At 39.5% G+C, this 14,398-nt stretch overlaps 1 protein-coding gene across 2 annotated transcripts; it reads left to right on the top strand.

Annotated features, from left to right (window-relative positions):
• The first annotated feature begins 1,911 nt into the window (after nt 1–1,911).
• On the top strand, nt 1,912–14,186 carry sidt2 (SID1 transmembrane family, member 2). 2 transcript variants are annotated; one of them, XM_083886022.1, is made up of 26 exons: nt 1,912–2,687; nt 2,779–2,900; nt 4,116–4,280; nt 4,404–4,449; nt 4,793–4,894; nt 5,115–5,198; nt 5,303–5,468; nt 5,789–5,882; nt 6,369–6,427; nt 6,642–6,668; nt 7,500–7,538; nt 7,620–7,697; nt 8,263–8,378; nt 8,497–8,570; nt 9,297–9,363; nt 9,467–9,540; nt 9,678–9,801; nt 10,267–10,384; nt 10,978–11,114; nt 11,192–11,300; nt 12,187–12,263; nt 12,366–12,412; nt 12,514–12,619; nt 12,721–12,831; nt 12,925–13,038; nt 13,430–14,186. In XM_083886022.1, exons 1-26 carry the CDS (start codon nt 2,439–2,441, stop codon nt 13,490–13,492), a joined length of 2,568 nt encoding a protein of 855 aa, XP_083742148.1. In that variant the 5' UTR covers nt 1,912–2,438; the 3' UTR covers nt 13,493–14,186. The 2 variants fall into 2 exon arrangements, with proteins under 2 accessions (XP_083742148.1, XP_083742149.1); XM_083886023.1 differs by lacking the exon at nt 6,642–6,668.
• The last annotated feature ends 212 nt before the right edge of the window (nt 14,187–14,398 follow it).

The following is a 14,398-nucleotide window of genomic DNA, read 5'->3' as shown; positions in this document are numbered from 1 at the left end:
TTGCAGCTGCTACTATTGATTATCTTTCCACCAGTGTCCCTGAGATCTCGTTGTAAACACTGGGAGCACTGACTGAAATTAAATTCTGTGTTTCCAAAGTCTCTTCAAATGGAGAAGGAGGTGAGGAGTAAACTCATCCACATGCTTTGTTCTACTCCCGCACACCTGCAAGAGGAAGACAACCTGACATTCACAATAACTGTAATGTTTGTTTGTTTTTTGGGAACATTCATTTTATTTCATAATTATTTATGCAAAAGTAAAGAATACATGCTATCCAGAGTTAGAAGTCTGAATACATTTTAAAAGTAAACACCAATCAAAACCACAAATTAGAAATGTAAAATATGCAGATAAATTGTATTCAAAATAGTAATGCAAAATAATAAAGTTTATTCTAAGTTGTTCTTTGGAAATGGTATATAAATTACTATTCTGTTCTGTTCTGTTCTGTTCTATTCTATTCTATTCTGTTCTATTCTATAGCCCTCTCATTGGGATGTAGACAGCACCACTCAATGTTAGAAAGGTGTTCCTGCATCCTTGGCAGCTGCCACACAGAGAATCATGTTCACACTGTTTTGCGGTCACAGGTTTACTTGTTTTAGTATCACTTTCTGGTTAGATAATAATGTGTAAAGGCATATCCTGCATTATGACCTAAGGCCAACAAGCACTGTGTCAAATTAAAACAAAAAAAGCAAAGGATTTTTAGAAAACATGATTCAGATTCCAAAATAAACCTGTGGTTATTTTAGACAAGAAAGCAGTCATTTACAATATGTAATTGAAGAATACATTGAGGCGCCAGGGACAAGATTACATAAATCACAGTCTATTTGGGCCTAACTGTTAATTTGCCAGAACAGTGATGGGCTACAAAAAGATTTCAGGCCAAGTTACATTTAGCAGTTTTGTAATGAAGTAGTAGTAATACAATTACATCTTCAATTTGTCAAACTTCAATTCAATTTGCGATGCAAAGTAATAATCATAAAATAAGTTTTAAAGGGTTTAGAACAAGCTCTTTTAGATGTGTGGATGTGAAAATGACCCAGAACTATAGTTATAATAATGAGAGATATAATATAATTCTTTATCAGCACCACAACTTGGATACTTGGCAGCCCAGGGCCAAGAGGAAAGGTATTGGGCTTGTAACCAGAAGGTTGCCAGTTCGATTTTGGAAAGGGCCTGAGCAAGGCAAAGTTTAATCTAATCTAATCTAATCTAATCCCCCATTGCTAACCAGGTGTAGATACATGCTGCCCACTGGTACTGTGTCTGACCCGTTACTCATTACATGTGTACCAAGGATGAGTTTAATGCAGAGGTCAAATTCACTATCACTATTTGATGTGTGTGCAAATATGAGTAATTCTAATTCTAATATTTGCAGCACAGATAGTAAGCATTATCAATATCAGGAACTATAAAACATACACATTTTATTTATTTTATTGGCTTTTATGTGTGTGTTTTTGCCCTCATTAGCCCTCTTATTGTTGATTTGCTGATTGAATGGATTGAATTTTTTTTAAAAACATTACCAAGCTGTAAACAACATGGAAAAAGCAATGTGCAGGACTGTCTTTATGGGAAATGTCACTGATATACTGTATTTATTAATAAATCCTGTAGGAAATACACAGGTTTACTCACTATCCATAAACTACAGATATAAGATGACATCAAACATGACTATAAACGTTACTAATGACGGACCTTTAGACCCCTGCTCTCATCATTTTTGAATTATTTATCTGACAGAACAAGATCATAACCTGCACTCAGGGCAGCTGCATGACGTCATGACGTCTCACTCGGTTTGTTTACTGTCTGAGCGTGGTTGTAGCAGTGGTGGCGGTAAGGGGCGCTATCGGGACATATTTGCCACACTGTAAACACACACAGCCCAGAATCATTTCAACACGATGCCGTGGAACCGTGACAGCTGCCTGACGTGTAAACACAATTAGTCCCGTTTAATTTTTATTTTTTTTACGCGTTCCGCGACGCTGGACCTGAGCTCAGGACTGACAACACGGACGGAGCTGCCTCACCAGCATCCACATCAACAATGCTAACGTTAGCATCGTTAGCTAGCCTGCCAGGCTTATGTGCTTTGACATGAAGAAAGACCAGGGTGTCGCTGTCAGGTTGTCTGAAAGTTGTTATCGCTTGATTTGCTGACAGCACAGTGTTTGTTACGGGTGTGAATAGGACGAGCGACGAGCCTTTGGTCAAAGTAAACACCCAGTTAACACTCTAGCTTGTCTTTTAGCTTCTGTTGTTATTGTTTAAATCACCAGTGGAAGTGACACGGTTGAGCTAGCCAACAGGACATTTGAATGGGGTGGAGTTTCTATTAGTGTCGCCGCACAGGCTGGAATAACTTGAGGTATCGTTCGTCAAGTGCAGGAAGACTGTCGGACAAAATGTTGTTAAGAAGTTGTTGGAAATCTCGTCATAAAAACAGCGCTGGACCTGCTCCTTGTTGGATCCGACCTGGATTGGCAGCCTTGCTCTGGTTATGTGTGACCCAGTTAGTTTGCGGCACTGGGGCGCTGATGGAGACCAAGAACGTGGTCCAAAAAGATGCAGAGTTTGATGTGACCTACAACGACACGGTTACAAGCGAAAATCAGACCATCTATGCTTTCAATCACACAATATCCAGGAATAAGGTGAGTTTACATGTTCGGAGTTGTTTCTCATATAATAAAATGTTAATATTGAGTTGAGTGTGATCTCTTATTTCCCTTCTTATGGTTTCAGACGGAGGGAGTACGTGTGACTGTGGATGTGTTGTCACAGGGTTTGGAGAGTCCTATTTTGTTTGTGGTGCGGCAGAAGCAAGCTGTACTGTCATTCCAAGTCCCCCTTATCCTTAGAGGCCTGTGAGTCTTCCCTCTTTGTAACATTTCACTTGTAAACATGAATTGTCTTTAATCATATCCCTGCTTCTTCATTCTAAACCAGCTCAAATAAATGTAGCTTTTCTCTCACTCTTTAAAAGTTGCTCAACTAAAGTTTGTATAGTCCTGCAACATCGAATAAAACACTTGTGGACTTCAAACAGTCCAACAGAATTTACAGTTTGTTAAAGGAGAGAACCACTGTAATGCTTCAGTGCCCCTAGTTTGCCACAGCAACAGCCCCATACCATTAAATTACCTGATGCCTTACTCTCAGTATAAACTATGTTTTGTTTATATGAGCCATATAAACAAAACATTGTGTTGTCCACTATTTGTAAATTAGCTGTACATCTTGGCATTTTGTAAAAATGTCTACACTGAAAATAATCAGCTGCTAGCTATTTTCCTCCAAAACAGGGGCAAGGCTCATGTCTGTCAAGCCCAGTTTTATGATTAGTTCTTTACTGTATGTTAGATACAGATACAGTATTTAAAGTAATAATCTCAGGCTCCTATTCGGGAGTGTCTTTTTGTTGCTGCTGTTTTAGACCGCAAACAGGTCTGAGTTCAGGTCATGTGATGGAGCTTTGGTTAATTATCTGTGTGAGGATTTACTCAATCAATGAGTGAATCTCAATTATTTGAGAAACCATCAGTAGCCCGTGGATTGTACCTTGGCACTTATAGGACACTCACTATTAATCAGATGGGATGTCATAACAGGTTAAAAGTTCAGCTGTTTATTAGCCATTAACCAACTGCCAATCTGTGATGTGACCTGTGTCTCTGACTTGCTTGAGATATTCTCTGTGATTGTGTAACATGGGAGTAACCTCACTGTAATGTTGCATATGCAGTCCTGTAGACGGATGTGCTTTTGCAAATCAACTTTGGACTTTCACTTCCTCATCTGAAATCTGAAAAGAGCTGAAGAGCCCAAGTTAATGAGTGAAATTACATTGGTTTCACCTAACAATGACATGTATCTGTTAAAGGACTAGTTCCACACTTTCAATTATGCTGTGTATCATCTTCTAGAGTTTGCTTTTCATTGATTTTCCTCTGAAGTATTGGAGATGCATTATCTTTTGGGTCAACAATGCTTTAGAAGTTGTTGTGTTATAATAAATAATGTGATAGAAAATTATCCTTTAAAAAGTCAGATTTCTCCTATCTGTGTCTTTGTGTTTTTAGCTACCAGAGGAAGTATCCTTACAATCATGTGGGCAGGACGTTGTGTCAGCCTCCAACACGGGCCGCCTCTGAAACACAGTACTTTTTTGTGGACGTGTCTACCCTGTCTAGCCTGGGCACAAACTACCAGCTAAGGGTCAGCCGGGTTGAGAGCTTCACCCTTCAGTGAGTGATATTTGATAAAATCACATAAACACATCCTGCCGTAAGTGCATCAATGTAGGACAGGTGGTGATCAACAAGTGAACTACTGGTATGACAGCTATTCTATTTGTACTTTGATTTCAGGACAGACAAGAAATTCAGCTTCACCGCCTCACCATCCCAACCTCAGGTATCATTCTCTAACTTTGGGTGTTTTTATTTTTTCTCGTATGAAAAAGATGAGAAGCTGAGCAAAGTAGGCAGTAAAAAAAGTTAAGAAAAAGTAGTGCGAGATTGAAGGGAATTTTAGTTTTTATGCAATTCAGCATGTTGTGGCTGTGGACGTTTTTGTTTGTTAAGTTCTGCTTTTCCACACTTGTGATTCTGTTTTTTATTTGACGCTGTCAAATAAACATTGTAACTTTAATATTATTTGTGTCAAGAGGAAATGCAAGATACATGCCAGTCCCCTCTAAATACCCTTCCTTTTTTGCTGCATGTTCTCTCTTTCTCTTTCTCTCTCTCCCTCTCAGTACTTCAAGTATGTGTTTCCAGATGGCGTGGACACTGTGATCGTTAAGGTCAACTCTGACATGAACTTCCCCTGCTCCGTGATGTCTGTCCAGGACATCCAGGTACATTTATCCCACTCTCTGTCTCCACAGCCAGACATCCACTGTCCTCAAATGGCCCAGATGATGGTGGTCAGCATGTAGTAGTAACTGTCGACCACATGAGGGCATAAATAGGTTTATTTCTGAGATGGTGTTGATATTCTGTTGATCTCTAGTTCTCTCTTTCCTTTAATCGTTTGATGTTCCATCTTTCTCAATTAATTTTCCTTTTTCCTTTCAGTGCCCTGTCTATGACCTGGACAACAATGTAGCCTTCACTGGGATGTATCAGACCATCACCAAAAAAGGTGCTATCACTGTGCAGGTAGTGTTTCACCAATTTCTCCAACATTACAGAAAGTTTTGTGTCAGAACATGCCATTACCACATGGACAGGGTCATATTGTGTTTTTTCATGTCTCTTTCTAGAGAAAAGATTTTCCCAGCTACAGTTTCTATGTGGTGGTAGTGGTAAAAACAGAGGATGAGGCTTGTGGTGGGCCGCTGCGCTACTACCCTCTGCAGCCTGATGAGCTCATTGATGCTGGCAACCGCAGCAAAGTCCTTGATGTGATTGTCTCGCCTGCCATCAACTGTAAGTCAGATATGCACTGTGGGAAAGACATATGCATTGTTGCATTCGGTAATGTTGTATCAAAGGTGGACTAAATGGCTTTAACAAAACATCTTGGATTGAAAAGCCAACACAACTGTCCAGGCAGCGTTTTCTCAATTTATTTAATTGAACCCATAATTCTCCAGTAGCAACAGCCCAAACTCTAAAAGTCTGAAAAGGAAGGTGTGCATGAGTTAAGTCTGTATGCTGAAGTGATGCATTATGCTCTCAATTTATGGTTATGTAGTATTAGTATGTGAATTCAGCCCTAAATATGTCTTTCCCCCCTCACTCTGCAGCCAATGTATATGTGATGGGAATGCTGTTCTGTCTGGGCATCTTCCTTTCCTTCTACCTACTCACCTTCCTGGTAGCCTGTCTGGAGAACAAACGGTAAGATTTTTGCTCTGCAGAGTTATTAGCATTCAGTTACACTTTGCATAGATTAATTCAGCAAAGAAAAGTAAAGTTCTGTTTGCAAGCTCGTAAGATACAGTTGAAATAAGGCAGTGTTGATGAAAAAAGTGAAAGTGTTGAATCATCTTTTTTCATGTATTTTTTTGGCTGTTGTCATAACAGCTGTCTGACTTTTAAATTTGAATCATGTTACTCTACTTTTAAAATGGATTTATCGACACAAACTACTGACTTTTAAAATGACTAACTCCTACTATCTGACGTTTTCTGTCTCTGCCGTGTACAACCATGACATCTCCTTTTACAACCTTACAGTATGTCTCAGACTGATAACTCTGCCCCACCATGTAACCCAGAGGTTTAACTGTGGAGTTGGAGAATTCATTAAGCTTCTTAAGAAGAACCACACTATGCTGAATATGCATGACGTCCATTTGCATGTTTTTCTCTCTGTTTCTGCAGAATGAAAAAGAAGAAAGATGAGTTTGAGAACCCCGCTGACATGTCGCCTGCTGAGACAGGTAACCCAGCAACTAGCTATGATGGACTGGCCTATTAGCGGTCTTTGGGGGGGGGGGTGTATGGAACATACCATTGTTCAGTATAAATACCATTTTACAGTAGATAACATGTAATATTTTGTTTACCTTTTAACTCGTAACCGTGTATGTTGCGTGTATATGTACTAAATATTTCTTTCACACTCTCTCCCTCTCATGCTAAAACGTGGTTCAGCCTCTCTGCTCGGGAAGAATGGAGATGGTATTACAAGACAGTCCCTTCCTTTGTCCTCTTGCTACCTTTTAGACTCCCTGCATGCTTCACTCACACACGATTACTCCCCTGCAATAGAACATTTGTAGAAAATTACATTATCGGCTTGTGGTGCTTTGTGGACCTAATTAAGTGGCATTAGTCCATGACAGGGAAGCTTGCATCATAGAGATACAGATACACATGACTAACAGGTGTACTTGTTGGGTAGGACTGACTTCAAACGATTCTCTTTTTTACGATGATATCAAAATGGTAGATTTGTACTGTGTACTCTCCTCACAGCTGTACAGTTCATTGTCTAAAGAAACACAGGCAGTAAGTCGACAACTCTAACAACATGATTGACTCCATATTTACTGAGATAATGTGAATACCATTGTGTTTCTTTAGCCTCTCAGTATCTGTGTCTCTTCACTGCAGTGTACGCTGATATAGTTTGATTTTAAACTGCAGGACATTCACACTCTCACTGCGGCAGTCACCACCGCTCTGCACAAACAAAGCAGCTTCAACTCCATCTCTTAACATTCACATTTTCACTCGGCCACTCAGCTAAACTGCTTTGTTCTTTTAAGCAATTTGAACCTGAAACTAACAGTTCTCTAGACTCTAAATGCTCTGCATGTGTTGATGTCGTCTCAACTCCTTTGTGTTTATGTGCTCACAATTTAGCTGCATTGGTGTTTAGGTATGCAGCAGTGCGTTACTAACCAGTTGGTGGTGTGGTAGCATCAGGGCTTGTTTGCACAAGTGTATTTCATTAGCATGTTCTCAGCTAACCCGCAGTTTTAACTGTGTCTCTTCATGTCTCCACAGGAAAGACTCCTGCCTCACAGTATGAATATGGCTCTTTTGGTGAGTTTTGAACAGTTTTTGTTTTGTCAGTTATTATTTTTGATGCATTTTAATTAATAATCTTATTTTTTTGCACAACAGCTGACAACGGCAGCACGCTCAGCTCTGAGGCCATCACTGACAGTGCCACGTCTACTGATAACAATTACGGATACATGGGTATGTGCAAACATTGACGCAGGTGTTTTTTCTGGCCTACCACTGTCACTCCAGTATTTCCTCCACAGCCTGGCTTGCAGTCGTCATCTTTGCAAGCTGCTCACTGGCTTTCTGTGTCTTCGTTTATCAGGACAGGAGTTTTTCAAACGTCGACCAATCGTCGGTCAGCTTCACCACATAGCCGTCCGCATTGGTGACTCACTGCAACATAATTTGCTGAATCAGTTTTAGTACACCAAGCAAATCAGCACTATGTGAATCATTGATCATTAAACAGTGACGTTGAGAACAGGTCAGATTCCTGATCTGATTATGCTGGAATGAACAGCAAGACAAAATTGATAGTGCAAAGATCAAAGTACCAAGAATCATTTAAATTCTTGGTTTGATTTGTTATTAAATTGCATGAAAATATGTAATGTCTTTGAAATCTTTGAATCTTTGAAAATTTGCTTTTAAATCCAGGCATGTGCCTAAATTGTTAAACTTGTCCCTCCAATAATCTGAAAGCCACTTTTCTCTTCTCTCCTCTTTCTCTTCTCCTGTTCCTTTATCCGTTTATCAGAGCGATCGCTGGACAGCATTGGGCGCAGCAGGCAAGAATCTCTGAGCTCTGTGGAGGAGGATGACTACGACACTCTGGATGACATCAACTCAGACAAAAACATAGTCCGCACCAAGGTGATGTTCAAACCTAATACACAGTAACACCAGTTATTAGACATGTGGTGATTTGCTATGAAATAATGCCTTTCACCTGTTGACTGTCGGTGACAGAAAGTGACGTTTGTGATTACAGAAATTTCTGTGTGTGTCTGACCTGGCCCGCAAAGACAAGAGGGTCCTCAGCAAGAAATACCAAATCTACTTCTGGTGAGGACACTGGTTAGATCAAGAAATATCATTACTTTATTACAATGATTTCTTTATGTCCCTGTTTGTTTTTTACTGAACAGAAGTTAATTTGATGATTGTTGATAACATTTTCAACCGTTTTTGACACACAATTATGACAGTGTCTTATGAACAGTGTCTGCTCACCCCTCCATTACCCAAGTATCTCAGGGAACTACTGGGGCCTTAGCAAACCAGAGAGTTTACGTAGTGAGCTTTCGCTTCAAAACATAAAATGCGCTCTCTGGCTGGTTTTTCGGGCTGCTGTAGAGACAGAAGATGGCAGCCTCTATAAACGCTAATGTGCTATGTATTCAATTTCTGCTCCTTAAATGTTACACACTGGACCTTAACCACATAAACTCTCAGTGTAGAGCAGTAACCATAAGAACTGTAAAATACAGTATTGTATTATTGTGTGGTAACATAGATGTGGAGTAATAAATCACAGCATCCTTCAATATTTGATATTGTATACTTAATTCAGTGTGCGCGTTGTTCATATTTGTTGTATTTTTGCGTGTTCTTGTTTATGTGTGCTCTGTATATTAGCTAGTAGCAACAGTAAGTTTGGTACAAAGCATCTTTCCTGAGAATAATACATCTTGTTCACTGTCCCTAATACAAATAAATGTAATAAACTAAACAAAATAATTAAAAAAAAAAAATAAAATAAAGCCTAATAATATAATCTTCTCTTCACAGGAACATTGCCACCATTGCTGTGTTCTACGCGCTGCCAGTCGTCCAGTTGGTCATCACCTATCAAACGGTATGACAAGCTGTTCTTGTGTGTATTGTTGTTTGTGTTTTTACAAGACAACAACACGTTGCTGCGCAGTAGACGGATATTACACCGGACCTCTATTCTGCAGGTAGTCAATGTGACAGGAAACCAGGACATTTGCTACTATAACTTCCTGTGTTCCCACCCTATGGGAGCTCTAAGGTATGCAGTTAGCACGTCCAGTTAAACCATAAAAACATTTAAATATGAACAATTTGTTCCCACAGGTCACATCTAATGGATGATATACTCATGTTCAAGTTATGTCGTGACTCACTTGTAATTCTTGTCTTACACAGTGCATTCAACAACATTCTCAGTAACCTTGGTTACGTGATGTTGGGACTTCTTTTCCTTCTCATTGTCCTCAAAAGAGACATTGTCCACAATCGAGCGATGGCCTGCAATGATCTCAACTCACTGGTAAGACGCATGTGAGACTTTCCCTTTCTGCTCAGTGTGATGGAATTAAGCATAAAAATGGGAGGGCCAGAGAAAATGGCTTCACAGGAAGGAGTCAGTGTCTCAGTCATTTTACTGAATAAAAAGAAATGGAGCAGTTGGTTCAAATATTTGACAAAGGACAAATGTTTGTTTCTACACAGTCCCAGCTGTGTGCATTTACTTATTTTAATATTTTCCTGTTTACCTCATCCAACAGACATTCTGATTGGTTGGCCTTTCTGCTATTGCATGTTACTGTTCAGATTCTGTGATGTTCATAATAAGAAGCACATCATTTATATATATATATATATATATATAAATATATAAATAGAAAAACGTATCTACACAATTATGAGTCAATATGGGGTAAATGTATCAAATAATATGCACTCTGTGAGTATTAGTAGTTTATTTATTAGTTTTATGTCTCCCTCGCTCCAGGAATGTGGTATCCCAAAGCACTTTGGTCTGTTTTATGCCATGGGAACTGCTCTGATGATGGAGGGCTTGCTCAGTGCCTGTTACCACGTCTGTCCCAACTACACCAACTTCCAGTTTGGTAAGTGTTCCCCTCCAAAACCTCAATTGTCCTCACTTGTGTCTTTGTACAATGACATAGTATTAGTGATAAGTAACCATCTCATGTAAAACTGTTAATACTGACACAGCTTTCTGTTGGATATTCAACATTTTCTGAAGCATTGCAGTTTGAATGTGTTTTGTTGCACAGTATTTACTGCACAGTGAAGTTACTGTTATATATTACTTTAATATTTGTAGATGTTGCTGGGGTCAGTTTCTTTTTAGCTGTGTGTCACAACGTACATTGTGGCTTGTTTGAAATTGCCTTTTAATTTATTGTGCTTAGGCTCAGCTGACATAAAGAGCACCACTGGTTCTGAAATTTATGGAGAATAATTGGTAAATGGTGCTCACCAGACAGGCAGAGCATCTGTTACTAATGTAATACAATCACTCCTTAAGACACATGTGTTTTACAAGGACAGTATAAGCTGGTAATTTGGAATGAACACAATAAATCCGAACTGTAAATCAGATCTGTGATGACTCGCTTCTCCTTTGTTTATTGTTTTCGATGATTAAGATGATTAAGAGGTGAATTTGTTGTAATATTCTCTTCCTCCTTTGTAGACACATCATTCATGTACATGATTGCTGGTCTGTGCATGTTGAAACTGTACCAGAAGAGACACCCAGACATTAACGCAAGTGCTTACACTGCGTACGCCTGCCTGGCTGCGGTCATCTTCTTCTCTGTGCTGGGAGTGGTAAGTAATAGCAGCAGTAGCAGCACGTGTAACGTAAAAATCAACATATGTTATATTCTTGTGTGTCTTGTCTGTAGGTGTTTGGGAAGGGAAACATGGTCTTCTGGATCGTTTTCTCTGTGATCCACATTCTGGCAACTCTCCTCCTCAGCACTCAGCTCTACTACATGGGCAGATGGAGGCTTGGTGAGAACACACGGAAACAAACTATAGCAAAAACACATGGCTGGAGTTCGGATTTCTATAAAATTCTTTGTAGTTCATATCAGTCTAGTTTTAAATACATACGTCTATGGCTGCGATGATTATTAATCGATTACTTAATTAATTGTCTACTATTTTGATAATCAGTTAATCAGACTTTTGAGAACCTTGTTATTTTCTCGAACCTCAACATTTTATGGACCAAACAAGTACTTAATTAATTAAGGAAGTTAGTTGCAGCACTACATATGTTCAATTCTTGGAAACATCTCTCAAACCTCTCAGGACAATCTTGACAAATTTAGCTCAAAACTCACTCTGACTAATGAAATAAAATGGACTTTGTTAGCCTCACATTTATATTTTGTGTTATTTCTTGAGGGCATTTCAGTTGGATTCAATAGATTTTAGTGGTCAACACAGTAAGTGGGCTATACTGTAGAGACAGAATGCTACTTCTTGTGTTTTGGCTCCATCTTTACTACTAAGTTTTCATTTAAAAAATGTTCAAATACACATACAGTTGTTTGTTGTCCAGACAAAGTTGAAAAACACTGCTCACTTCCTGCTGGTTCTTATCAGCATGACTCAACTGTCAGCTGTGACATAAAAGCTTTCAGTTTCACAGGTCTTGTCGTTTCCTGTTAGTAATACTTTCTGAATCCACATAAACAACTTTTTACACCAGTATGCGCATGCTCTCTGTACCTGAATGGTTTTATGATGTAAATTTTTAGTATGGACACATTTCTTCTCATATGGAGATCAAAATCTCACTTGGATGCAGTTTTTATATGAAAATGTATTTGCATGTTAGTATTCTGCAACTAATATCTGCCTACATGATGTGTTTTTGTGTGTGTGTCAGACTCTGGGGTCATGCGTAGGATGATATACATCATTTACACAGATTCCATCAGACAGTGCAGTGGGCCTATGTATGTGGTGAGTACTGACCAGTTCTTAGACAGTTCTGCCATGTTCTGCTAGAAGAGCATTCACAGTGTAAAATCATCTAATGCTCTCCTAATTATGCATATTTTTTAGGACCGTATGGTTCTGCTTGTGATGGGGAACATCGTCAACTGGTCTCTGTAAGTCAACACCGATTCTCTGAGAGTTGGTTAGGAATTAAAATAAAGAATGCAAAAGGAAAAGATAGTGACACCTTTTCCCCCCTCCTCATTGTCTGCAGAGCTGCTTATGGCCTCATAGAGAGACCCAACGACTTTGCCTCGTACCTGCTGGCCATCGCCATCTGCAACCTGCTGCTCTACTTTGCCTTCTACATCATCATGAAGGTGGGCTTCAGTGTATCTATGGTATTGGAGTGCATTTTGTATAAAAAAACAACAACATGCGACTGATGATCTGTTTTTAAACCTATATTTTGTGTGTGCAGCTGCGGAGTGGTGAGAGAATCCAGTGTCTGGCGTTGGTGTGTATTCTCTTCACAGCGGTGGTGTGGGGATTTGCATTGTTCTTCTTTTTCCACGGTCTCAGCACCTGGCAGGTCTGTAAAACACACACATACACATACGCACACTTCATTCATTCCAAAGTTACACACTAACAGCTTACTGCGTATTTCTCTTGGCTGCCACAGAAAACACCAGCAGAGTCTCGTGAGCATAACAGGGACTGCATCCTGCTTTCATTCTTCGACGACCACGACATTTGGCATTTCCTCTCGTCCATCGCCTTGTTTGGATCCTTCCTGGTATTATAGTTTGTTTTGTCTTTTAGTCACAGTATTGCCGCAATCAATAATTATTTGGAAAAACATTCAACGTGTGTACATCTATCATCTTCACTATGCCAGTAAATTTGAATGAAATGTTCTGGGGATGCAGGGTATGGCTAATCTACAGGATTAGATTAGATTAGACTTGTTGTGATCCAGGTATGTATTCAGATTGAGGATTTTCTGATTTTCTGGGAAACGGAGTGGCCTTGTTTGCAGGCCGAGTGCTTTTTCTAGTTAAAAGATGGATTAATTATATTTTTTGAAGTGATATAACTCTCTTTGACTTGTGGACATTAAGTTAACAGTTGAGTTCAATTGATGTCTCTTGAGCACTGACACTTTATGCCACACCATTCCCTCTTAGGTCCTGCTGACTCTGGATGACGACCTTGACACCGTCCAGCGAGACAAGATCTACGTCTTCTAGATCTGTCACATGGTGATTTCAGCTCTTCCTCTCTGCCTTACTGCCCGCCCCACCCCATTCTTTCTTTCTCTCTGTTTGCATCTCATGTTCTCAAAGAGCACAGCCAGTAGCCTGGGATTTTGTTTTTTCAGGCTTTTCACAGACATGTCTCCACCTTTCTCAGCCAATTAGCCAGTCAGGGAATGGGTGTAGCCCCGCCCCCCGACCCCCCACACCTGTATGGACACTAATGTGCCAACAAAGAGCCAATGAAGAGCTGGATCAACATGAAGTGATGATGAAGTGTTTTGTCTTTGTTGCCACTGTCAATGTAACTGTTTACTTACTGCTGACTATGAAGATGGTAATGTACACACTAACTATCTAAATTAATTTATTTTATACTGTCCACATTATATTTGATCTTCAATGCAATTTGAAATTACTGTTTATATGCTGTGTGTGCGTGCGTTTGCGTGTGTGTGTTTGTTTACAAACATAAATGTGACAACATGAGTCCCATCCAGTCCGTCAGTGGCCTTTAATGTTCTTATCATGTTAATCACATACTGTGCTGATTGATCAGTTTCCTCATGCTAGCCATCCCTCTCATTTGAGAATATCGATGATGATGATGATGATGATTGTATTCTTGACGGCAAAGGTATTTTTGCACTGTACTGTAAAAGAGAAACGGTTTTAATGTCAAATATTGCAACGAGTGGTTACTGAATAAAAGTCTCCTTTGCACATTTATGGGTTTTCTTTCTGTGGCCTTGCTTCGCTGAGGCTGCTATTTCACACTGCCATATTTCTACAGCAACCTGAGTGTATATATTGAGTTTGTAAGTGGACGCTTACAATGCAAATGAAGAACAGCTTCTCCTGCATAAACCCAATCCATAAAAGATTGGGAAAACAATAGTG

This window comes from Microchirus variegatus, assembly GCF_963457635.1.
Source record: "Microchirus variegatus genome assembly, chromosome: 3".
Taxonomy (NCBI): Eukaryota; Metazoa; Chordata; class Actinopteri; order Pleuronectiformes; family Soleidae; genus Microchirus; species Microchirus variegatus.
This window is presented reverse-complemented; position numbering and strand designations above follow the sequence as displayed.

What these genes read in the sequence shown, in the direction of transcription:
- sidt2 (XM_083886022.1), top strand. Translation starts at nt 2,439, where the DNA reads ATGTTGTTAAGAAGTTGTTGGAAATCTCGTCATAAAAACAGCGCTGGA. An exon ending in GCAGTGGGCCTATGTATGTG is followed by an intron (nt 12,264 to 12,365) that starts GTGAGTACTGAC and finishes CATATTTTTTAG; the next exon opens with GACCGTATGGTTCTGCTTGT. An exon ending in AACATCGTCAACTGGTCTCT is followed by an intron (nt 12,413 to 12,513) that starts GTAAGTCAACAC and finishes CATTGTCTGCAG; the next exon opens with AGCTGCTTATGGCCTCATAG.